Source organism: Pithys albifrons, chromosome 4 (genome assembly GCF_047495875.1).
Source record: "Pithys albifrons albifrons isolate INPA30051 chromosome 4, PitAlb_v1, whole genome shotgun sequence".
NCBI classification, from domain to species: Eukaryota; Metazoa; Chordata; class Aves; order Passeriformes; family Thamnophilidae; genus Pithys; species Pithys albifrons.
The window spans coordinates 73,697,049-73,721,940 of NC_092461.1; the positions used below are offsets into that span (position 1 = coordinate 73,697,049).

General features: G+C 41.3%; 1 protein-coding gene across 2 annotated transcripts; it reads right to left on the reverse strand.

Annotated features, from left to right (window-relative positions):
• Positions 1-24,546, reverse strand: LOC139671569 (desmoglein-2-like). 2 transcript variants are annotated; one of them, XM_071554617.1, is made up of 15 exons: positions 24,254-24,546; positions 18,143-18,178; positions 17,150-17,284; positions 16,088-16,246; positions 15,677-15,821; positions 14,349-14,476; positions 13,395-13,529; positions 13,069-13,254; positions 11,839-12,098; positions 10,844-10,986; positions 9,996-10,223; positions 7,852-8,082; positions 6,697-6,839; positions 5,238-5,564; positions 1-3,177 (listed from the first exon to the last, which is right to left on the reverse strand). In XM_071554617.1, the coding sequence occupies exons 1-15, from the start codon at positions 24,296-24,298 to the stop codon at positions 2,155-2,157; spliced, it is 3,324 nt and encodes a 1,107-aa protein (XP_071410718.1). In that variant the 5' UTR covers positions 24,299-24,546; the 3' UTR covers positions 1-2,154. The 2 variants fall into 2 exon arrangements, with proteins under 2 accessions (XP_071410718.1, XP_071410719.1); XM_071554618.1 differs by having other exon boundaries at positions 14,316-14,476; positions 24,254-24,541.
• Positions 24,547-24,892: the final 346 nt, after the last annotated feature.

Sequence of the window (24,892 nt, forward strand, 5' to 3'; positions counted from 1 at the left end):
TCTGTGATAAAAGTTTATATATAAACAATACACAGGGAAGTCAGGATTTCTGTGACACAGTCCTGACTCTTACATCTTCCCCTGGATGTTAACAACTGCATGTTTTAACAACTATAAAACTGAGACAGTATTTTATGCCATGCTGTCTGGAAGCATAAACTGATCAGAAGAGTTTAATTCAGAGCCCAGTAATCTGTGCCTGCAATGCTGTTGTCTTGCATCAAGTTATTACAGAATTTAGTGCACTTAACCAGAAGGCAGAATTCACAGTTTTTTCCAGAATCTCTATGTTAGCAGGACACCAACTTGTTTTACATCTGCATCTTTCAGATATTCCTTCAGGCTGTTTGAGAAATCCCAGTCCTCATTCTATCTTTAAACTCTTTATTTGCAGTAGTAAAGTCAGTGTTTTCACTGGGGTAGCTGCCTGAATGAAGAACTGAAAAACACAGTAGAGTTCTTAATTTTAAGATTGCATAAACCCACAGAGAGACTCCATTAGAAAGTCAGAAAAGTGGTGACCACTTAGAACCGCAGACTTGCTTAAAAGTATATATACATATTTTTAAAATGAAGTGTATAATGTTAAATAAGCAACAGGTCCAGGCAAGCAAGTAGTTTGATTTGTTTGGAAATACTACTCCACTTAACATGATGGTCCATCTGTCATGTTGACTATAGCCATGGTTCTTAGTTTATATGTTTATATTTTTTAACGTACTTTTACATCATTATTAATAAAATCAAACACACTGAAAACAATTCTAGTCAAAGGCATAGCATATCAGTGGAAACATAACACTGCAGCTGCAGGAAAACTCCAGGAGACATGGAAACAACCTTAAAGCTCTACAGGTCCATGGGCTTTGCAGTACCATATGAGCAGCTTGCTGATTTCACAGGTATGAGATAAACACGGTACTAATACCTGATTGAAAATACTTCTACTCTGAGAAAACATGAGGAGTGTACGACAGTTTTTTCTTTAAAAAATTGACTATAAAATGTTCCAAATGGTCTATAAATATTTACATGTGCATATATACATACTGCCAAACAGTGAAGTACTGTCTTCTGCTTTTACCACATAAACTTCAAGGACAGAAAAGTAATCTCAAGTGTTGCAGACCTACAGGGAGCTTTCCCCTGTCTTGTCAGAGCCAAGGAAAGCTGCCATTACACAGCACTATTCAAGCCACCCCAGCTGTGTTAATGACCCAGTGGAACCTAACAAACACATGGCTGTGTTTCTGTATCTGTGAGTTCACAGAGTGACTGAATCCCTGATTCTAAAGCTAAGATAAACTTTGGCAGTTTCTCATATGTTAAATAAAGGACCAATTAGGAACCAGTGAAAAATGCACATGATGCAAATGCTTACTTGTCCATGCCAGTGTGGACCCACACCAAATAATGGAACTTTTACACTGAGGTGACAAAAAAATTGCAGTTCTAAGCTTTTTTGCTACTTGTTGTCTCTAACCCCTGTACTAATGTGCCAGTATTGATTGCTTAAGTTAAAAATGCTGATAACCTGAAGTTGTGACATCTGCTCAGGAGATCAACATGCCATTGTCCTGAAGATGTACTTGCTTCGGTGGCCTGGGTTTCTCAGGGACCAGAGATTTCTTAGCAAGTGACCGGAGAGCAGAGGGCTGCAGCTGCAGCTCAGGAGGAGCTGCCCTGGCCTGCAAGGTAGTCGACGGCAAACACAAAATGAGAAATTGTTTCCCCTCAGCGGAGGACTTCAGCAGATACACCCAAGAGTAGTTCAGAAACCTACCTCATACTTTGCCTGCTACTGTTCATTACTAGATTTGAGACTTTTTTCCCTGTAATTATGCAGCTCTGGTAATGTGGTATTATTACACTAACTGAATAATAAAAAGCAATTACAAAAATAACAAACAAACAAAAACAAAGTATTTCCCACATCTTTCCACTTCAAAAGCATCACTGTCAATGTTACATAACAGTAACAAGCAGATTTCCTTACTTGCTTCCTGGTCATATAATCCATATTTATGCAAACTAGTGCAAGTGAGTACATATCATTCTGAAAGATCCAGCAAATTCAGACCTCATGGAAAAGCCCAAGGCAAGCTGCATGTGGACACAAGGGTGCCAGACACTGTACCCCTGTAAGTAGCCAAGCTATGAACGAGTGTACTGCACCGTGCTGTACTTGGTGACCCTGGAAGACTTGCTCAGTGTGGCAGTGGCAGGAGGTGGCCCTTCTAAGTCAGAGCCCATCATATTAAGTGAAGAGTCTGTAATCAACACATGCTCTTGCCTTCCTGAGCTGGCACCTGCTGCCTGTTCAGCTCTGCTCTGCAGCCCCGAGGCTGCCATCACCCTTTCATTCACCACCATGCTGCGTTCCTCTGCCAGAGTGGGGAAGTTGAGCGAGCCCTGCTCTGCAGTGGGCACAAGCACTCTCTCTCGCTCCCTCACGACGATGTACTGGGAGTCGGGAAGATCCTGAACTGTCAGGGTTCCTGGCCCTGCACCCACCGACTTCACCATCCTCTCTGTAACCACTACATTACTTCCCTGTGGCAAATCAGGGATTTTCACCATACCCTGAATGCTTGATGCAGGTGCCAGCACTCTCTCTGTCACCACTACATTCTCCTTAAACTGGGGGTCTAGAAAGACAGCGGCTGAGTGGGCAGGAGCACCCACAGAATAGGATGTTTCTGTCACAGTGACATTGCTTTCCTTGTGGGCTGTGGGAAGTGGATGGGCATTGTGCTGCCCAGAATGAGATGAAAAGGTTGTTTCTGTGACCACTTCCTTGGACAGGGCTTCTTCTCCTGTGCCACTGCTTGCGTGCATTGCTGAAGTGGGTTGGAAATGATTACCCAAGGCCAAGGCTTGTTCAGAGCTGGAAGCATTTTGCTGACCTAAGAACTGTGACTTGGAGTCATTAAGACTGAAACCTGATTCATTCTTGGCACCACTATCTTTCATATTGATCTGTCTCCCTATGCATATTTCTGCTAGAGTCTTAAATTTGTCTCCTAAATCATCAAGGAAATGGTCATCAAGATCCCCCTCAATAAAGCTGCAGCAGCCGATGGAGCCATGAGGGGAGCCTGATTCTCCTTGGGAGTAAACCAGGAGACAATCTTTTGCAGCTTGTGCTTCATCTTCATCCGCAAAGGAGACAGCTTTCTACAGATAGAAAACAAAAGAAAGCAAAAGTTCGTTAATGCCAGCTCTAGACATAGCATTTTTGAAAAATCATGAATGCTTGCTTGAAAAGGTTGAAATAAAAATATAACTGAACCCATAGAAACTGTCAACCAAGTGAGGTCGTAACTTAAAGGGTTTTCTGCTTTTTAGAAGTTAGTCTGAATTTGACAGTACACTTGATGAGAAGAAAAATCTAAGATTAAACTGAAACCCTTGAATACTATCACCACCTGCGGCTGTTCCTTCCAGTAGTTGTGACATTTGTGATGCTACTCCATATTCACAAAGATTTTTTAAATTTTAGTTTGGTGAATGAACTTCACCACTTATTTATTAGGTGTTTGTGGAAGAATGCCAAAACCATACCTGAGAGTATCCTAACATTTGAACAAACATCTAATGAGTACATGCTGACATGTTATCACCTGCCATGGCCCTTTTCATTAGCACAGCCTGCAGGATTACACCTAAGATGTCCAACAGCAAACAAATCAATAAGTTAAATGGATTGGTGAGTATGGACACACGGTCCATCACATAAATTCTTAGACTCTTTGCAGGCCACTTGACAATGTGTTGGGCTCATGGGTTCTGACTACAGTACTTACAGGGTCAGCTCAATCTGAAAGCAGTGTCTGCAGTGGAGCTGCTGTGGTGCTAGCACAAATATCTGTGTATGTGCTTGCATCAGCAACAAATCCAGAACTGAAGACAGCCAAATCCTCTGAGCCTGTTGAACCAGCTATACCCAATATGGTTTTTGGTTTGTGCAGAACCACCTTTTTGCCACATTTTATGTTCTAGAGTGTATATTAGCTCAGGCATTTAGTGCATATTAGCTCAGGTATCTGTGTAATGTGGTATATATCCAGACCCAAATTGACTCTTTATCTGCATTTGATCCTGGAAGTAGGCACATCATCAAAGATTCTGCTACAAAGATCAGCACACATCTGAAACTATTTAGTTTGGTTACTTGTGTGTTTCCCCACCCCTATAATCTGAAACATTTTAGCATTACAGAAGTTGTATTGAGTATGATTTCCCTCTTGCAGGACTTCATCAGGCAGCTATGCTTAAAGTGTGTCTTAATATTAGGAAGCACAAAGAGTGGAAGGAAAGCATATTGCTGCTGTTGCATCTGTTCAGCCAGAAGACCAGTAGCTAGAGCAGTCTAAAACATACAAGTATCTAAAGCTCAAATCCTTCACTGGCCTGAGGTGGTGATTCAAATCTGAACAGCTACTCCCCTGCGAAACCACATCTGCAGCCAGCTGGAGGTGTTTGTACAGGTATGGGAGTGAAACTTTCAGTATAAGGAGCTCACCAGCCAAAATACTAATGATGTGCATTACACAAAGAGAAATAGTTGCAATGAGTAGGAATAGCCTATTGGCCAATGGCTAGGTCAGTAAATAAATTAAAAAAAGATAGAAAAGAGATTGCAACATGTGCCTCATAGGCTTTTGATGAGTGGCACTTTACCCAGGCTGTTGGGCAAACAGGCAAGTCAGCACCACTTACTTCATCAGGTGCTTTGAAAATGCAGACCCACCCTCTGGCGTATGACAACTTTAGCTTATCTTTTAAAAACCTGCTTCATGGTAAAGGTTGCAGATGTGACTCATGATGAGTCACAGGTGCCTCCCTACAGGCCAGCTTAACATGCTTAAGTCCCTGAGATTTAGATCACATAGTCTTTCTCATGGCTTTTTTCTGGACAAGGGGCTCCTTGGCCATTGCTGAATATTCTGGATCCTATTCCCAGGTACCTTCCTTGAGAGAAAAGTCTATTTGTGGGACACTTTGTAAGCACTCAGTGCTACAAGACTGAGTATTGCCATGCTGTAAGTCCTGCACCTGAAGCTAATCCAAAAATTCTTAATGCCCCCAAGTGCATATGCACACAACACTGGGCACTGTATCAGGACTGTTTACACATACATATCTACTCATCTGTGTTTGTAGTAACATGAACAAAATTTCACAATGCTAAGTGTAAATATCAAAATACTGTTATTTGCAGGTCATATGCTTACATCATTGAAGTAGTCTCTTAAAAATTCTTCGTTCATGGTTCCTGCTGTTCCCACTGCAAGTCCTCCTCCAGACACCACTGTCTTGCCTTCTATACCTGCCATGCCTTCAGCCGCTCCAGCTGCCATGGCTCCATACTCGGCACTAGAAAGAAGACGCCTTTGCTCTTCCCATCTTTCCTTGAGAGTAGTGTTGTGATGCTCTCCTAGGTGAGAGGCAGAGCTGCCTGCTCCTGTTACAGTTTCGCCTCCACTCATTCCTCCTGCTGCTGCTGTTGTTGCTCCTCCTGAGTTCCCCAGCGCAGTGGGTGGAATGAAGCTTAGCACTGGCTACATAAATAAGACAAATTACGATGTGACATGAAAGCTTCACTGTCTAGCACATGGAACTCACCAAACCAGAGTGGGGCTGGGTGGGACCTGGGAGGGTGCCGTCTTACGACTTGTTTGAATTTGCACTTCTACATGTTGTTGCAAAGACTAGAAGGGCTCCTGAAACAAAATGCAGCTTCCACAAATGTATTCCTAAGGAGGATCATGGATAGATCACCATTTTCTTGAAATTTAGAGAATCGAAAGTGCAAAAAAACCCTACACCAAAAACCAAAATCAAAACACAAAAAAAAAGCTTGAAAAACTCTTAAGGCACTCAGCTGTTCCAAGAAAAACTCTGCCCAGTTTTCCTTAGACACAAAGTGGGAAAGTCTGCATTGACTGCCACCTCTGTGGTGTTGCCTGGCCCTTTCATTTTTCCTAGCAGTTTGATTTCCCTGTTAGTTATTTTTTAACAAGAATTTGAAGTGAGCGTTGTGCCTAATCAGTTTTTTGCCTTTTGCTTCTTTGTTATTGTGCAAAAGTGTGTCATTGTCATGCCCCTTTTTGGAAAACTTAGTTTTGTAGCATAACAAAAGAGGGCAAACTTCTCTTGGCATTCACTGTTCATTCTGCAGATTTGCATTTTTTCTGCCTTTCCATTTTTTAATGAAGAATTTAATTAAGAATCTCCTCTGTTTAGAATAGAAAATACACAGGGAAGTAACTTTAAACTTTAAGCCAATGAAGAGAAGCTAAGCTTTATAACTCATACTTTTGCTGCTCTACCATGCTCCCAAAGGGGTGCAGAACATTCCAGACTTGCAAATGCAAATGTTTCACTCTCTATAGATTCAGTGCTTTTCCCACAGCCCTATCTTCTGCTCAGATACCATCAACATTTGCTTGGTTGCTTTTCCTATAATTTGGGATTGAAGTGCTACTGTTGCTTTTTCTACAGCTGCTGGTGGAATTGATCTTCCACACATCCTTTGCTGAGCCTCACAGGATTAATTTAAATTAGTGTTCATGTGTTGCTAAAATCTGCTGTAGAACTTTAAAACATCCACCTGTGATGTGGAAGAGCCATCAAGTGCCAAACTGAACACTGGGCTAGAAATCAAAGAGAAATGCTATCAGGGATACATGCCTTCTCCTCAGGAGCTGCTCCTTCACTGTTCCACTGACGCAACATCGCTTCACTGCAGTCCGGTATCGCAGCAAATGTCTTTGCTCCACCAACTCCCTTTGCTCCCAAGCCACAAGGGCACAACAGCAGTAACAGTGGAATAACTACAGTGAAACAAAAGGTTGCCATTAATCATGTGATTGTTAGGGCTTAAGCATACTAACAGCCAGTATGTCTGGCCAGTTCCCATATCACATTGTATCTTCAGTGAGTTACTGATCAGTATGAAGGCTGACAAGGGCTGAAGCCAGGTTCACAAATATTCAAGGCATTAACTAAAAACATATGCCAAGCCAGTTTCCTAGACAGTAAACCGACAACTTATACATCAGGGCCTGAATCCAGCAGATGACCACACATATATGCAGGTATACCTCTATCAAAGATCTCATATACCAAACCCAAGCCCTGAATATTAAAGTACAACATCAGCATTTCTAACTCCTCCTGTTCTTTTACTACTGCACAACAACATGGCATCATGTAAATTCCATCTCAACACTCCTTTAACATGCCTAGAACATTGCCTAGGGAACTCAAAATAAACCAGTTTCAGAAGCATATTATTCCTATGGCATGAACTTTATCACAGTTAGATTGTCACCAGCACAAGCAATAAACTGTTTCGAGTTTAAATGCAGCACTGCTACATATGGCCATACCCTGACTACAAGTATTCTCTTATCTGGAGCTTCTGTTTTGCCTCGCCAAAGAACAATGTCACATGCTGATCTGAGCAAGGCAGCCAACATGCAGTGACAGAGAAGAGAGTGGAGAATGCACTGTGGTTTGAGTAGGAAGAGTCAGGGCTCACCTGGGGACATGTGGGAACACCAAAAGGATTCCTCACTGTTTCCCCACCTGTTATTTACACTACCATAAACAAATATTAAAGTTGTTCTTATTAATTTTAAAATGCACAGCTTGAAATCCCTTGAGGCTGAAATGCTGATATTACCAAAATTTAGCTGGGGATCTGCCATGACTTCCGACAAGACTAGGAGTTTACACAGAATATATCAAGATGATAAAACCTGGGAGCTGGACTGTTTCTTTCCTGATGCTTTGCAGACCATATTTAGAGCGCTTCTGAGATAATATGAAACAATTACTTACGCAGCAAAAGTAAAAATGCCAAGATGATTAGTGCAACCGCTGCTGGTCCCAGACCCACTGACTTGGTGCCAATATACTTCTCTTGGCATACGCCGTCATCTGTACACTCACAAACAGTCAACTGCAGAGATTGTGGCACAGCACAGCTGAGCCCTTGGAAATCCTTTATTAGGATGGGAACTTCAGTTCTGCCTGGCTTCAGGTTTTGTGGTGCCAGCTGTATGCTAGTGCCTGAGGCAGAAGTGGCCGGGGCAGGGTGGTTAAAGAAAAAGACAAGAAACAGTGAAGAGAAAATTTAGTCCTGTAAACTAAGTAAAATAAAACCTTCACAGTCTCCCAGAAACCCCCCTCCAACCAATGCAATGGAATTAAGTTTAATTAGCTACTGACATAGTGTATGTGCTTTTTTTTTAATCCAGTAATTCATGCTGGCAACAAAGTAGCCATGCTCGCTTGCACCCTCACATAATTTTGAAGTTTCACACACTTGAGACTATGAGACCTATATAGCATCAACAATGTCATATGAACTGATAAAGGTTGAACTCGAAAAAAACCAGCTTCAATCTTTAGAAGATTAATCTGTTATAGGCCACAGGCAGAGAGCAGGGAGCCAACACAACACCTGGTCCTGTGGCTGTGTCATGTCAAGGCCCAACTAGGCAGGAGATGACAGAACCACAGAATAGTTCAGGTTCAAAGGGACCACAGCAGGTCGTGTGGTCCAACCTCCCTGCTCACACAGGGTCATCCCAGAGCACATTGCACAGAATTGTGTTCAGACAGTTCTTGACTACCTCCAGAGAGGGAGACTCCACAACCTCTCTGGGCAATCTGTTCCAGTGTTCGATCACCCAGACAGTAAAGAAGTTCTTCCTCATATTCAGGTGGAACTTCCTGTGCATCAGTTTCTGTCCATTGCCTCTTGTCCTAGTAGTTGGCACCACTGAGAAGATTCTGGCTCCACCCTCCTGACACCCTCCCTTCAAATACTTATGGACATTGATGAGGTCTCCTCTTGGTCATCTCTTCTTGGGGCTGAACAGGCCCAGCTTCCTTAGTCTTTCCTCCTAAGAGAGATGCTCCAGCAACCTTAATCAACTTTGTTGCTCTTTGTTGGACCAGAACTCTCCAGGAGCTATATGTCTCTCTTGCATTGAGCCCAGAACTGGACACAGCACTCCAGATGTGGCCTCACCAGGGCTGAGCAGAGGGGCAGGATCACCTCCCTGCTGGTAATGCACTTCCTAATGCACCCCCCTTCCTTCAAGGCCAATACAACTGGCCTTCTTGGCCACAAGGGCACACTGCTGGCTCACAGACAGCTTGTTGTCTATGCCCAGATGATGTTCCCAGCTGCCAATGCTACCCTAATTGGAAAAGCTGTGATCCCTACAATTACTGCTAGTCTGGCTGCAGGAAGGATGACCAAAACTGAGATTCTTTCTTGGTCCTAAATCTGGCCATTGGGATGGCTCTGCTGATTGCTCTGCAGTGTTGTGCTGTAGGATTACAGAAGGCAGAATAATGAGTTTGAGAAGAAGAAAAGTGTTTTCTGTAGCCTTCAATCTACCTGAAGCATTTCCTTTGAGCATTTTTCAGACTGATATGAATGGAAATACAAGAAAATACTCATATAATTTTGAAATACTCAAAATTATTTATGCTTTCTGACTTGCTTTTTGTTCCTACCATGCTGGACAATCTTTAGGCAGGTTACACTGTATTCTCCTTTTCAAGGCCCACTGTGCAGACAAAATTATGTATTTGTAAGTTAGAGCAACTGCAGCCACTAACACATCTCCAAGCTCAGTTTTAACAAAAAGCAGCCTCCATCACTGCATGCTTTCCATGAGTAGATGGAGATAGCTTGATCCCTGCATTACCCATGAAATCCTGGTTACTGCACATGAGGCATCAAGCCAGGCAAAGATGGTCCAGCTGAGGGAAGGCAACGCAACCCAGAGACCATGACGGTGCTTTTACAACCTTTAGAGAGAAAGGTGCAGAATGCGAGTGCCTGACTCCACACATAGTGGGGGTTTTTTTCGGTCTGAATTAGCCAAACTGTCAGTTTGACTGGAATTAAATTACAACACTAGGACTCTAAAGAACTGAAAGTAATGAACAATACATTTTCTTACCATTTCTGGATGCAATTATCCATTTTTTTGATGTCCCTTCTGGCTCATCAATGACAGTAAAGCTGAAGGGATCACTGTTTGGGTAACCATCCAAATCATTAGCTGTAACATCAACTAGTTTTGCATCTGAACACACAGTCTGCACGCGGTTCACAATAACTGGGCAGTTATCATTCTCATCTTGAACTTGAATGACAACTGTGCCAGTGGCTGTTTTCCTAGGAAAATCTGTCATTTGAAAACAAGAAAAATTGATTTGTGCAAAAAATTTAATCTTAAAATAAAAGCTTAATATTTTCCAAAACACCAATGTTGCTGAAGTAAGTTGAAAGAGCTCTCCATGGAGCTTATGAGAGCAGTATTTCATTCCCAATGTTAATAAACATATTGATAAAGTTCTTCTGAAGTGAAGCTGTTTTATTATTTTAGCTTTAAAAAATTTCATGTCTGATTACACAGTTAACATGCAGATTATAAATGGAGAATTCCAACTAGATATACAAGAAGTTCAGGGAGTCCTTCTTGCTTAGGATTCACGAAAACTTGAGATTATGAAGTCTACTGATTGGCATCCTGAGATATGGGCAATTTCCACCTCAAGAAGGGATGTTTCTATCAGAATTACCTTTGTAAAACTTACAAAATATTCACATTCATCTACTCGAAGAGGAGAAATAGGCACCTTGGGAACCCATTCCATGGTAATGAGTCGCCCATGTCTCCTCTGAGTATAGAGCCTATGGGAAACTGCACTCAGTGCCTAACTAAAGATAGGGAGGCTAAACCAACTATTGCTATACAAAGGCAAACAAACCAATTAATGTGAAAACAAAACCCTCTCAACTTACCAGTAGTTACACCCAACATGGTGATAGTGTAAGTGCCATTTACTACATAAGGTGATTCATAATCAAGTTTTTTAGCAAGTCGGATTTCACCTGTGATTGGGTCTATGGTGATCCAGTTTGCTGGATCTCTTTCTTTCATGTATCTGATCAAAATCACATATAAAAATATACACAGTTATAATGAGGAAAACAAACATCAGCAAAAAAAGCAGCTTCATAGCATATTTACTCTTCATTTAAAGCAGACATTAAATCCCTAGGTGTGAGGTCTGACACTCCTGTAACTGTAATTGGTTTCAGCTATAAACCTATGCTGAATGTTGACACCTGGTTTTCCCTCTAAAGCCAAGATTTAGGTGTAGAGACATCATAGAAAGTACACTCAGGGAGCAAGACTGGAAAAGGAGAGGGAGCTTCACTTCTGCTCACCATCTTCTTCTCCATCTCTGCTCTCAGCAAAAGCTGAACATCAGCCTCTCAACAGGCATGATGTACTATAGGCATGGGGGAGAGGGCTCCATCCCTGGCTATGCAACTCTGCTGTATACCATTTGTAAAAGCCATGATGGTGGTTCAATAACATTCCAGCTGAAGAGCTATGATTCAAATACAAGCATACACATGCAGACATATCTATGCCACACCCTTTCTGTCCAACTGATAGATGCTTCTGCATATTTTTCCCTAATGTTTCTGGAGACAATGAAATCAGATGGGTAAATACACCCTCAAAAGTAGGCAGGTATGACAAACACTGTGCAAGCATGTACAACTTCAGCCCAAACACTCATGTCTCGCCATGGACAAGAAAAGAAGTAGGATTTTCACATCATCTATTTTCCACATAATAGATGATAATGATGTTGCCTAAAGTGTGAATTATGCTTAGTAGAAAATCATCACCTTTGAAATTATTTTGGTTCAGCATGCACATTTTTACAATAAAATGCGACTTCTAACATACTCAGTTATGATGGCTATAAAAAAATTCTTACGTAATACGCTCTGCTATTTTTCCAGTGTCTTCATCATGGGCTTGGTACTGTCCAATAACCTGTTTCACCTGCAGTTTCTCACTTGCTCCAATAATTTTTGTGCCACCAGGGAACACAGGGCCTTCCTGCACATTAATCACCTTAATTTTGATTGGAATTGTTTGTGCTTTGTAACTGGGTTTAATTGACTTGTGGAACTCTGCTTTGTTTGTAACAACAATGCCCAAGTTTACGCTTTGCATTTTTTCATAATCCAACTCCTAGAGCAATAAAGAAAACAAACAAACAAAAAAAATCCCCAAAACTTGAAATTTATCAGAATATATTTAGACAACATGCATACATGTAATATTTAAATAATAATGCATCATCCTTATTTAAGTAATAAGGATGAAAGTATTGAAATAATATTTAAGCAATAAGCATCCTACACTGCAAAGAAGTTTTTAACTGGTTATTCTCACTCTTCTTATTTTTAATGGATGACATCATAAATATGGCTTTATATTATTGAATTAAAACTAATTTAAGGTACATGCAAGGACTCCTACCCATATGTTCTGCCTGTACTTTCAGTGAATCAGTGCTCAATTACTTGGCTCTTGCAATGCCATGGGGTTATTTTTTGAATGAATTAATTTACTTAACAATGTTCATCAATTTTCCTTTCACAATTACTAGTTTTTGGATACGGAAATCAAAGCAAAAAAGAAAAAAAGAGAAAGAAATTAGGGCACTATGCCTCTTCAATACTTGTGGACTAAGGAACAGTGAAATTTGTAAAATAGAGATTTCCATTTATGGAAAATATTTTCATCATTTCAACTTAAAAAAATTCATAAAACAATCTCTAGTCCATGGCTGATGGTACAGGTGTTGCCTGCAACATTATCTGTGGCCAGAGGACATAAAAAAACTGAGATCAGGAAGCAAAAATAAATGAAAGTTTACAGCATGTTAGCACTGTTGCCCAAAGGACAAGGGAGGTCTGGGAACTTCTGCCCTACTAGATATATTTGAGATAATACAGAATGAAAATGGAAAAGCTAGACAATGTTATTATTTTGCATAAAATTACTGAATACATAACAAAGAATATGACAAAGGAGGGTTGTTTACTATGAAAATGTACATTTTATATACTGATTGAATATATATAATTTGTTTGTCAACTCAGATGAACTAAATTATTCTAATATTTAAAGAAGAATGTCTAAAATCTATACTAACCTTCACAACAGTCAAAATTCCTTCATTTGTTTGGGTGTCTGTTACTATACGGAAAAACCCATCTTCGTTGCCAGAAACAAATGTAAAGTTTGCCAGCCAGTTATCAGAAAATTCTTCATCTTTGTCAAATACTTTTATTCGCATAATTTCCACATTTGCTCTGTTTTCTTCAATGCTTCCTTCAAACTGCAATCAAACAAACACTCTTGAAAAAGATGTCATTTATCCCATTTCACCAGTGCAAGACATTTTGCACAATGTCACATTAAGCAATGGGATACTGGCGGGTGTAGGAACATGCCAAAAATTGTGATAAATGTACTTACTGTATGACTTTCAACGACAGGTAGATTGTCATTGACATCCAAAATCTTGATTTCTAAAGAACATGTTGCAGCATTCCCACCTAATGCACCACCACGATCTTTTGCTTCCACCACCAAAGAATAGCTACTTTGTGCCTGTCATGGTAAGAAAAAGGGTTTACTCAAGGCTATCGCATTTTGGTAGTGTATCTCATGGTCAATTACAACCCCTCTCTAGCTAGACAAGTACTTTGACAGACTTTGCTGGAGTAGAAGTGAGGCTTTGAAAAGGATATGGGACTTTTGCATCTTCCCCACAAAGAGTTAGCCTGTACTTATGTGGCAAAAGGAAAAAAATTCAGTGGCCATAAACAGGGACAAGACCAGTGACATCTGCATGTGAGGACAGGGCTAGAGGCAGAGCTATGACCCTCAGCTACACAGCCAACACCCCCATCACCCTCTGCTGGCCAGGGAAAACATGTGCAAGCACAGGTGATGTCACTGGCAGTATGTGGCATTCAACGCTGTTTCACAGTAGCACCTGTCCTAACTCTTTGCACCTCGGTTTGCACAGCAGACTACAAAAATCCTGGTGCAATCAGCAGCTTTTCAGGTGATGGTCTGCCATATGGTCTCCAGCAGAAAGAAATGACCCTTTGCTTTGTGTAAGTGCTGCCCTGGCAGCACAGGAGGGACAGAAAGCAACAACCATCGGGCTGGTGCTGTGCTAGGTAGGTGATGGGGGGAATACAACCTTGATCCCATCAGCTCCTCCCCCAGTCCCTGAAAAACAAGTATCAGCCAGATAAGGCTTTAATCACAAGGGAGGTGGAGAATGAGAAGAGAACTGGCTCTTCACACTGCAGGCAGGGCTGAGGTGACACAAAGGGCACCAGAAGACCACTGCTCATAACATAAGAATAGGAGGGGATTTTTTACCTCTCTGTCAAGGTTTATTTTTGCTACTCGAACCTCGCCAGTATTCTTATCCATACTGAATGCAGCACTAGGGCTTTGGGAAACAATCCTGAAAGCAATTCTGGAATTTAGGTTATTTGGTTCATCTGCATCTGTTGCATTTATCCTCATTACAATTGTACCTGGAAAAAGCAGACAAAATATGGTACTTGTTTATACCACCATGCACTAGCAAATATCTTTATTGCAATGTCAAAAATACACAATTTTGTTAGATGCAGTGCACAATTGTCTGATGCTCTTGACTTTATTTAATGAATACAGCTGAAGAAGTGTTCCCAAAACCACAAGGCACATGTGTATCCTCTAGCCAAGAAAAAGATTGTATCCACACATCCGTAACTCATAGAATTCAATGCACCAATTAAACAACAGGTTGAATTTTCTCAATAACCCTGACAGCAAAATGTAGACACCACACAAAGCAGAAAGTGTAAGTTTTTGAACAATGAGCTACATCTCTCTTGTCCATTATTCTGTAGAGAGCACTAATAACTCCTTTACCTGAACATTATTAAAACAATTCCCCTGTATTGACACCCTCTAACAGCTTCACTTAAAACACATGGTGGTCCCCATGGAGCAATCCCCTTGTAACTCAGAGCACAGGGTTTTGCCTTTCAGAGAAGGGTGCATCCAACACCCAAGTTTTAACACTAGCTGGAACTCATTCAAAAAGCCACTATATATGGCTGCTACTGACTTGAAAAATTGCTGATGTTACTCAATATCTCACCCAAGTGGATGGTCAAGAATTTGTTTCTTCAGATTATCATGGCATTGAAATGGACACAATGTCAGGTATTTATTAGGTTGTTTTATTCCAGCTTTTCTTATCTTGGAAATAATCCATTGTTCTTATGTCTACTGTTGTCAATAGGAAAATGGGCACTAACTTGTTCTTTGATGGTTATGGCACAGCCATATGTGCTTAACAGCAAAGTACCTCACCAGCCCATGGATAAAGCAGGGCTTTGAATGAGCCGGGCAGAGTGAAGTCCCTCCCAAACAGGCCGTGACTGCTAAGCCAAAAGGCAGATTTTATTTCCTGTGCAATTCTTGCTGAAGGACTCTGGCTCCTGGATTTGTGGTAACTCTGACACAAAACCAAAGGTTCCCTGTTGCCTTTAGGTGGAAACTCTCTCTCAATCACACCACACAGTTTAGCCTTGAATAAAAACTCGATTTCAGACATGGATAACCTGGTTTATGGCAGCAAGAGAATGTACCTTATTACTGCAGATATACTACTGTGAAGTGCATATTCACTTGTGCCCTTGCATGTGTTGGGAAGAGCGAAGTGAAAAAAAAAATGAAGTTACCTGTTTCACTTAATTCTTCAATTGAACCAACAAAAACTTCATGTGAAAACACTGGAAAATTGTCATTTATATCCACAACTTTAATTGGGAGGTCTATTGGCTCTTCCAGTTTTGCCCCATTCTTATCTAGTGCATGGCCTCTGAGCTGATAAAAATACAGATAGAAACAGTAAGTGAACCCAATGAGTGACTGTAATATATATGAATACATACACAAAATAGAAATACATATGTCACACATAACAAAATCTAGACATGATATGAACATATTATACATGCTTAGAAATATAAACATGTATACACACACAAATACCCAGAAATATTAAAAATACTTCAAGCAAACACATTTGAAGAAAATAAAAAAACTGAACAGGGGGGCACCTATAAGGAAAAAACTAATTTTCAACTTACAAGTAGCATTGGAGTCTTTTCTCTGTCCACCCTTCCTGTTATGTTCAGGTCTCCAGTTTTTCCATTGATAACAAACAATCCATAAGGGGGTTCTGTTACTCCTTGACCAGATATAGTATAAGTTACCACTATCCCCGTATCTTCAAGATCTGAATGTATCTAGTGGAAATACAACAGATTAAATAGCACTCAGTAAATAAAAGCTTGTGTAAAAGTGCAACAAAAATATTTTTTGCTATTTCCTAATGAAAAACAAAAATAAATATTAAACATCATATATTAAATATTTCACTGCACTCCCTTGACTGCGGAGATGTTGAAATGAATGCAGAAAGAGCTGCATGTTCTGTTTGAGGATCTGGTGCGGGGAGATGACCTAGGAAATCAGACCTAAGCAAGCGAATATGACCAGAAGTGGAGAAGTGATAGGGTGGAGGAAGAAAGGTCAGACCTGGAGATGAACAGGTAGAAAAGGCTGCATGGACTAGAGATTACACACTTTCTCTGCTGTCAGCAAACACCCAAAACATCTGGAAAAGCACATGTGTATTGTGCCAGCATCACCATCAAGGGGCAGCCCAAGTAGCGGGTAACAGCCAGTTACTGCCTCCAGCCACTTTACATGCTGAAGTGACAGATGCAGTGAACCAAAATGCATATCACTCTTGCACAAAAGATGGCATCTTGGGTATTTTTACCTCTGTTTCCTAAAAGACTAGGCATACATAATCATGCTCTATGTGCACCCTTCTGCCCAATCGCCACCAGCAGATTTGGGATCCACTTGGCAAGTTCAGCCACAACTGAGCAGGGGTGGTGGAGTGAAAAAACTAAAAGACATTGCATTCCCAAAAGTTTAATGGAAACTGGGACTGGGAAAAGATGAGAGACTGAGCCAAAGTGACTCATCTGCTGAAAGAAAGAAAACTGAAGGAAATATGGCAATCTTCAACTGACATTAAAGAAATACTTGTGCATGTGTTTAGGACAGCCACACCCTTATTTTACATTTTCATCTGTATTTTTATGTGTACTCTGTATTTAACTCTTTTCTGGGCTTACTCTAGCAATTGGATTCTTATAGGAATTGTCCTCCTCCTCCCGTATGAAGGCTGGAGGGACTGTCCATTCTCGCTTCTGTCTGACTAGGCTGTTGGGATGAGACAACATGCCACTTCTCTCATTTCGATTATAAACCTGTGAAAAACAAGATTGAATGTCAGCATACATTTAGCCATTTCCGATAAGTTTTATTGCTACCGTAGCCCAGACTTCTGAATAGTTTTTGCTCTTTCAATAGCTACTAAGTTCAAAATCATGGTGCAGTATCAGCCTTTTGACTCATGATGTAAGAGCTATATGCTCCTCAAGTTATTTGAAGAAGAAAACTACATTAGTCTTTGCATCAAGACAGAATTAGGTAAGACAGCCTTTAAATATATAAGCAAGTTCCCATGACTGTGGGTTGGTGAAAATACATCTGTTCTGGAAGATTTAAACACTCATCATCAGATGTGGGAAAAAGTTTGGCACTAAGGCTATTCCGAACCACTATCTTTCCTTATCACTGTGTTTACCATCCCATCAATACTGCCTTGTACACAACCTTCTCTCTGAAACAGCATATGAGAAACAGCAGGCTTCAGTTCAATCCACCCAATGTATCTCATATCCTTGCCCACCTACCTCTCATTCTCACTCTGCATGACACCCTTCATCCTTCTGTCCAGCTTAGTCTCTACTGTCTCTGTTGACCTCCAGATTAACATCTGAAAATGTTTTAATTTACAGAGTTCATAGTAGTTATCTACAAACTTAGTATTTTAGGGTAAGTTTTCTCAAAGTTCAATGCTACTCAGTGTGATGGACGTAGGAATCTGTTCACTTAATGTTGGCTTCCTTTTCTTCATCTATTATGAAGCTTTCACATTTCAGAAAATGTAAAAATAGTAAAATTCAAAGTATTTATCAACTCAAGTAAGGCATCGCTTTGACACTGCTCAGAGAATCCTTCTTTAGGCAGTGATAAATAAGAAGTTTTCCATTGTATCTTACCTTCACGTAGAGTCCATTTCCAAAATTAAAACAGATCTGCAATGGAAATTATGATAACCATTAGTAATTCTGTATCACTTTAGCAGTACTACAACTTAACTGACATGACCTCCCTCACAGGAGCTGCAAAGCCATACGAAAAAGGCTTCTGACCTCTATAAATTAATATTTATTATTTACCCATAAGAGCTTCTGAAAAATTCCGCCTTAACCATTGACATTAAAAACATATACTATAATTATATTTATTGATTTTGTACTTTTCTTCCAGCACAGAACAGATTATAAGTAATAATATTTTTTCTGATAAATGCAAACTTTATAGTAATTTTTAAACATTCATTTTTTAATGCTAAATAATGCTGCATTATTCCAAACTGATGAGAATTTGCCACTGATTGAAGCAAGGGCTGGTTTACAGCAGCATTCTGGAGAAGCTCCCTCTTCTGGACAAACCATTGATTTGTGGCTGTGATGGGTTACCAATCACATTAGAGAACAAAATGGGATAAATAACATTTTAAGGAGAAGACTAACCAAAACAACTGCTCAGGTGTACATGACTTAGCACCTTGCTGGGAGGATAACTGGCATACACACATTGCTTATTTAAACAAGGCAGAGGCATGTGCATGCTAGTAAGAAAACCACGCCTGCTTTGACAAAACCTTACATGCCAACTTCCAGTATTGCAACTGCCCATCTCTTCAAGCATCAGGATAGCCCAGGAGAGCTATGCCATGCCCTTAAACACCTCAGTTCAGTATCAAAACCTAGCTGGAAGGAACTGGAGCCTCAGCCAAATTACCAGAGACCCCATGTTTATGTTCACTCCCCTGGCACCAAAGGCTCTGCCAGTAATAACACCCCTCAAACTGAAAAAAAAATGTAGACATTGGGAAATAATAAGTAGCCTATTACAGCATGTGAAACCTACAAATTGAGCTTTTGTCCTTTTTATAGGCAGAGAATACTGTTACCATTCTCAAAACTATTGCTACCTACATTTTGCAACTTAGGTGATTATTTTTTTACACACAGTACTGCCTAAGGAAAAGCAGGCTCAGAAAAGGTGATTTTCTACTCAAAGAAGTCAGGGAGTATTTCTTTATATTATCTTTGACTGATTTTGAGTCCTCTCTCTGACTCAGCCTTGATTACTGAATTGATGACAGATTTTTATTTTTTTTTTAAGATGTTATCTCTTTTCCACACAATGCAGTGGACTGCAATTCAGCAACGTAGCAGAATTCTGTTTCAACTGGCACAACAAAACTCTTTTTCAAATGGTAATTTTGTCAATGTATATATTCTGAAGACAAAAATTAGCAAGCAGCAGGTTCCCTAATGGATATGCATCATGAAGGCTACAGGATCTTACACCTTAGACTAAGCTGTTTTCATGAATATCCTTAGTCTTACTCGGTTTTATTAATTGTATGGATTTTCAAAATATATTTTTATGATGAGTGAAATTATACCAGCAAGAGTGACAGAATAATTTTGCTTTATAGTCAAAGTTTTCCAACACAAGCTGCAACTTTTCAGAAGCTCTGGTTGGATGCTGAAACCAGATCCCCAGAGAAATGGTAACAGCACCAAGCCTCACAGAGTTCAAGAAGCATTTGGACAATGCTCTCAAGCACATGGTGTGACTCTTAAGGATAGTGCTTTGCAGGACTAGGAGTTGGATTCAATGACCCCTGTGGGTCCCTTCCAACTCGGCATATTCTGTGAATCTGTGAATAATTTTCAAGATGTCACTGGAAACATCCTTGGTTGTTCTTACTGGTAAACTGAAGGAAAAAGTGTTCCTGTCTCAAAAATGAATGTAGATACGAGGGATGTGGTGAGAAGTTTGCTTGTATTGAAAATCTGATAATCCAGTATGAACAAAAGTGTCTGAAACTGAGATGCATATCAAGAAAGTGTAGAAAATTCCATTAGTCATTATAAATAGAAAATCTTTCATTCAGATAACTGAAAATCAATTTGCTTTTGTAGTAGCGAATGTGCCTCAAAACATGATAGTTTAATGCTAAGATAGTAAAAAATACTCCTGCTCTTGCATTTTTCAAGTACACCTTAGCCTTCTAGGGGACTTAGAAGACACCTACAAATAATGTTTAAAAACGGCAATTTTATTTATAAGATGCATAAATACATGTGGAACAAATTTATAAAGGGATACCACATTTTTATTGAAAACTTTTAACGGTTGCGACAATTTTAAAAAGAGGAAAAGTACTTTTCAGTAATATTTTCTTCAAGGACAAGTGAAATGTAATATATTCAACAGGTGTTAAATTCCAAAATTTCCCTCCCTTTTTTTTTAATATCCTACAGCTGCCTTCTGTTAAATGGCTTAGTAAGAGTAGGAAAGCTCTGTCATTTTTTGTGAATCACAGCCTTGGCACAAATCCCAGACATCTACTGATGACACCTGTTGATGACAGCTGAGAATGCATTGTCAGAAGAAAACTGGATGGTTACAAAAACCAAGGTGGAAAACCTGAGGCCTGAAGTAACAAAATTGGAATGAAATACTACAGGAAAGCAGCACTCATAGGCAAGAGGGCATGGGAAAGAAGGGAGTGACTGCTGTGTATAGGGAGTGCCAGGCTGCTCTTGCCCAAATCCCTGTTCATGTGTAGTCAAGGAAGTGACTAAAGGACAGATTTTCAACATACAGCTTAAACTGTAAAGATAAAAAGACTGAGTAACCAAGAAGGTATGTGTCTGTATATGCTATACCATGAAACAATAATTCCTAGAAATGTGGTCTTTGCCGTATGCTGGGTTGGGAGATTTAGAGTTTGCATCTCCTGAGAGTCAGTTTGGTGTTGAAGACGATGGGCAAGGGAAGATCCTAGAGAAGCAGCCAGGGGGAACCATCCAAAATTATCTACTGGTGTATCTCCTGGCCCTGTAGCAGGACAAACTTCACCCAAGTGCTTCCTGACAATTGTTTACCCTGTTCTTAAAAAAAGAGTGATGAAGGTCCCTCAGTCTCACTAACCTAAGGTGGTGCCTATATAGTCTTCCAGATGGAAAGCCTTCATTAATTTATCATCTTCATTTTATTTTCCTAATTTTTAGCTCTTTGCAAGTTGACCATATTGCTCTCAGTTTCAGAGCAAGGCACACAAATTTACATGTATAAATAAAAGCTAAGTGTCTACACTTCTGTTATAAGCAGCAGAAATACAGCTAATACTGACAAAGAGATCACAGCGTGGTTCAACTTGTCCCAAAACCAGCCCATATCTATTTCTCTCTGGGCTCTACTGATTGTATGTCTAATTTGTAAGCCCAATATGGGAGGATTTGTAGAGCAAAGTAGTTGATGCTGAGAACTCAACATTACACAACCCATTTTTTGACGGTTTTCCTTCAGACTACAATTAGCCTGGTCTCACAGACCAAACACGCATGAGCAGAATGATGTATCTTACAACATGGTTTCACCCAGAGGAGATACGATTCACACTCTGCAGATGAGCTTTGAAAGCACAATTTGATCCAACCAAACAGGTGCACTCAGCATCCACTGCATCTCCATTTACCATAACTGAAACTCAAACACACCTATACCGAGATGTTGACAATGCTCTCACCGTACAGTGCAATTCCCTTTTTCTTCACAATTACCCTTCATGTATCTGCAAACTTATCATCTTACTGTCTTTTCTCAGTTCCCAGTTCTTTAATTTCCCTTCAAAAATCATAAAACAGGATTTTGTGATTTCAGATTGCATTTTTTTGTTTTCCTCTTGTCCCTCCTGGACAGATTTACTTTATTCCAAAGTCTGGTATCAAAAATAACATACCACTTTAGTTCAATAGGACAGATATACTAGATCTTAGGTATTTCTCAGCTGCTTTCAGACCTCACCATAGCTGGTTTCCCTTTCTTTTGGAAATAATATTAAAATATTGAATCAAGGCACAGATGCTTGTAAATAGCTTTTTCCATGTTTCAACATGTTACTGGCAATAGAAGCTGGGCTGCTTTGAATTATCTCACCTTTGCTCCTTGTAAAACTATGCATTATGTTGTGGTATTTTTTATTTGTTTCCATGACTTCTGAAAATTAACTGCTACTGGGTCTGACATTACAGTACTGATCTAATGTGATCAGGCTTGAATTTCATCATTCTCAGCCTAAGTGCAATATCCCAAATATCAGTGAAGTACAATCTGAGGAAGATGTGCAGAGAAAAAGTAAATTTTGTCACTCCCATAGTAAGATTCATGTATCTCTGTCAACTCTTCTTTCACTCAAATGCAGGAAGTGTTTTAAGATTTTTCTCTTGAAGACATGATGTCCACACTCTTCAGAAATGATCAAGAAACTACCCAGTCCAATAATCCCTGATATCTGTGCCCGCCCAGGATGGCTCATGGCTCTGGGTGTGTGCCCTGGACATGCACCAAGTCATGCCCAACCCTATGGGTGCACTACCCGTTGGCACACCCCAATATCCCTGGAAAAGGGTCAGAGGCAGGGACCTGGGGAAATCTGCTGTGCCCTCTGTGAGGTACCCAGGGATGATGACACAGGGATGCAGCCTGCAGGCAGGGAGGAAACACTGAGAGATACTTTCAGGAAAAACTGTGAGAGGAAGAACTTAACCATTCTTGATGTGTCTAAGGTAGAAGATGCTTTGAGAACACCCTACTTTTAGACTAGCTTTGTTTTTCAGTATTTTTTAAGGTTCTTAAGAAATAAATGACAATAAACTGATATTCTCAAATAAGCAACTTGACTTTCTGCCACATGAATGGCTCTGCACAGATTAGGGGGAAAAAAGGCAAACCAAGAAACAAAACTACCAAACCCAGCAATGCCCCTCTCTTCTGACACCAACCAACTAAGGCAGCCTTATTTGCTCTGATCATCTATCTGATACTAAGGTTTTTTAGGCACCAAACTGAGCTGACTCTCAGTATACTATACCTGGCCCCAGCTTTATCTGAAACTGCGGATGATGAGGATTGAGAAAAATACTTTCCTTCAGGCAAAACTAACAGCAGCGTGAGCCAGTGCAATCTTATGACAAAGAATAGATGAAAACTTGTACAAGTAGCACGCTACATGTTTTCCATTGTCCTTCTGGACAAAATGAGGATAAACTCCCCGTCTGTTGCAAAAAACAGGGTTAACTGTTGCCAGCTGACTTGTGGGCAACCATATGTCTGTATCAACGTTATCAGGCAACAGGTCTCCAGATAACAAATCTGATTTTGCAGGATCTCAAGCTCAGGGAGCAGGGTCCCAATCCTCCACACCTTCCATCCTGACCATGCAATAAACCATTACTGATGCCTGCACAGCTGCTCGGCAGCTCCTGGCACAGCCCTGGGAACGGCTTCCACCCGCACCTTGGTCTGAGTAGTGGCGGCTCGACTTCCGCAGGCATTCTGCCAGGCTGGAAAGGTGAAAAGCAAAAGAGAAGGCCGCAAATAAGATAGAGAGCCTGACAGAAACCAGCTAGAAACACCTAGAAAGCAGAAGTCCAAGTCCAACAAACCAGGTATTTTGGTCTCCGTTTGTTATGAGACTGTCGTTGTTTTCAGCCTACAAAAGTATTTCACAGAATGGAAGGTCAAAAGGCTGATGGTTGAACAGCGAGGGCAAGGGAGGAGAAAGTGTCCTGGATTTTTAAGAATTTGATGTAATTTCTCTAAGGCAATACAGACTTCCATACTTTTTGATTCATATTCCCTCCTGGCACTATTCCCTGCGAAGAATACTACAATTTATTAGTATAGATAACATGTTGAAGACGGCAACGTGAACTCTCACTGCGTTCCTGTTCCTCCCGGCGCCTCGGCAACCCCACCCATTCCAGATACCGTGCCTGCTGGGATTTTCTACCTCCGCCTGCTTTCGAACAGTCAAACGGCGATGGCTTTAATATAATTCCCAAAGAAAGGGATAAAACGCGTTCCCAGCCGCAGGCAGCTGGTGGTGGGAAGGTTACCAAACCCCGACGGGATCACTTCTCCCCGGCGGCCGTAGACAAGCCCCCCGCGGCGGTCCGAGCCCCCGTGCCTCTCGTCCCGCCCCGGTACGGAGGGACCCCCCGCGCCAGCCCCGGACTCACCAGCAGCGCCAGCAGCCGCCCCAGGGCGGCGGGACCCCGCGACATCGGCACCGCGCTCTGCCCGGGACACGCGGGGTCACCTCCTCCAGCCGCCCACCACGGAAATGCCGGCGGCCCGTCGAGGGGCGCACAAGTATCCGCGGCTGGGCGGAGTGTGCCGGGCGGGAACCAGGCCGGGAGAGAGGACAAGTGGCGCCCGGCCCCGAACCCCGCCCGGCCTGTCCCGTCCCGCCCTCGGGGCGCCCGACTCGCGGCGGCGAGTCCCGTCCGCCGCCCCGCCGAGCTCCGCCCGCGAAGGCGGTGGAGGGACGCGGGGGTGCTGCCAGCGTAGCCCTCGGGAACCTGCGCCTGGGCGCCCCAAGCGCTTCCAAAGTTCGGGTTTTATTCCCCCGCTTCCGCCACGGGAAGCGAGCCGGAGCGTGCAGGGCAGCTGCGACAACAAACTGATACATTAACGAGCAACTGAGAGGGGGGAGCGCAGTCTCCTGGGAAAATAAAATTGTGAGCGTTTTTAGTTCTACCATTCCTGTAATCCTCATTTTTATGCGCTCCGAGCTATGTCGTTCCTATTCTTATCTGGCACAGATATTTCCTGGATACACCTGATTAACTGATGCTTACGAAGGCATAGCTGATTCT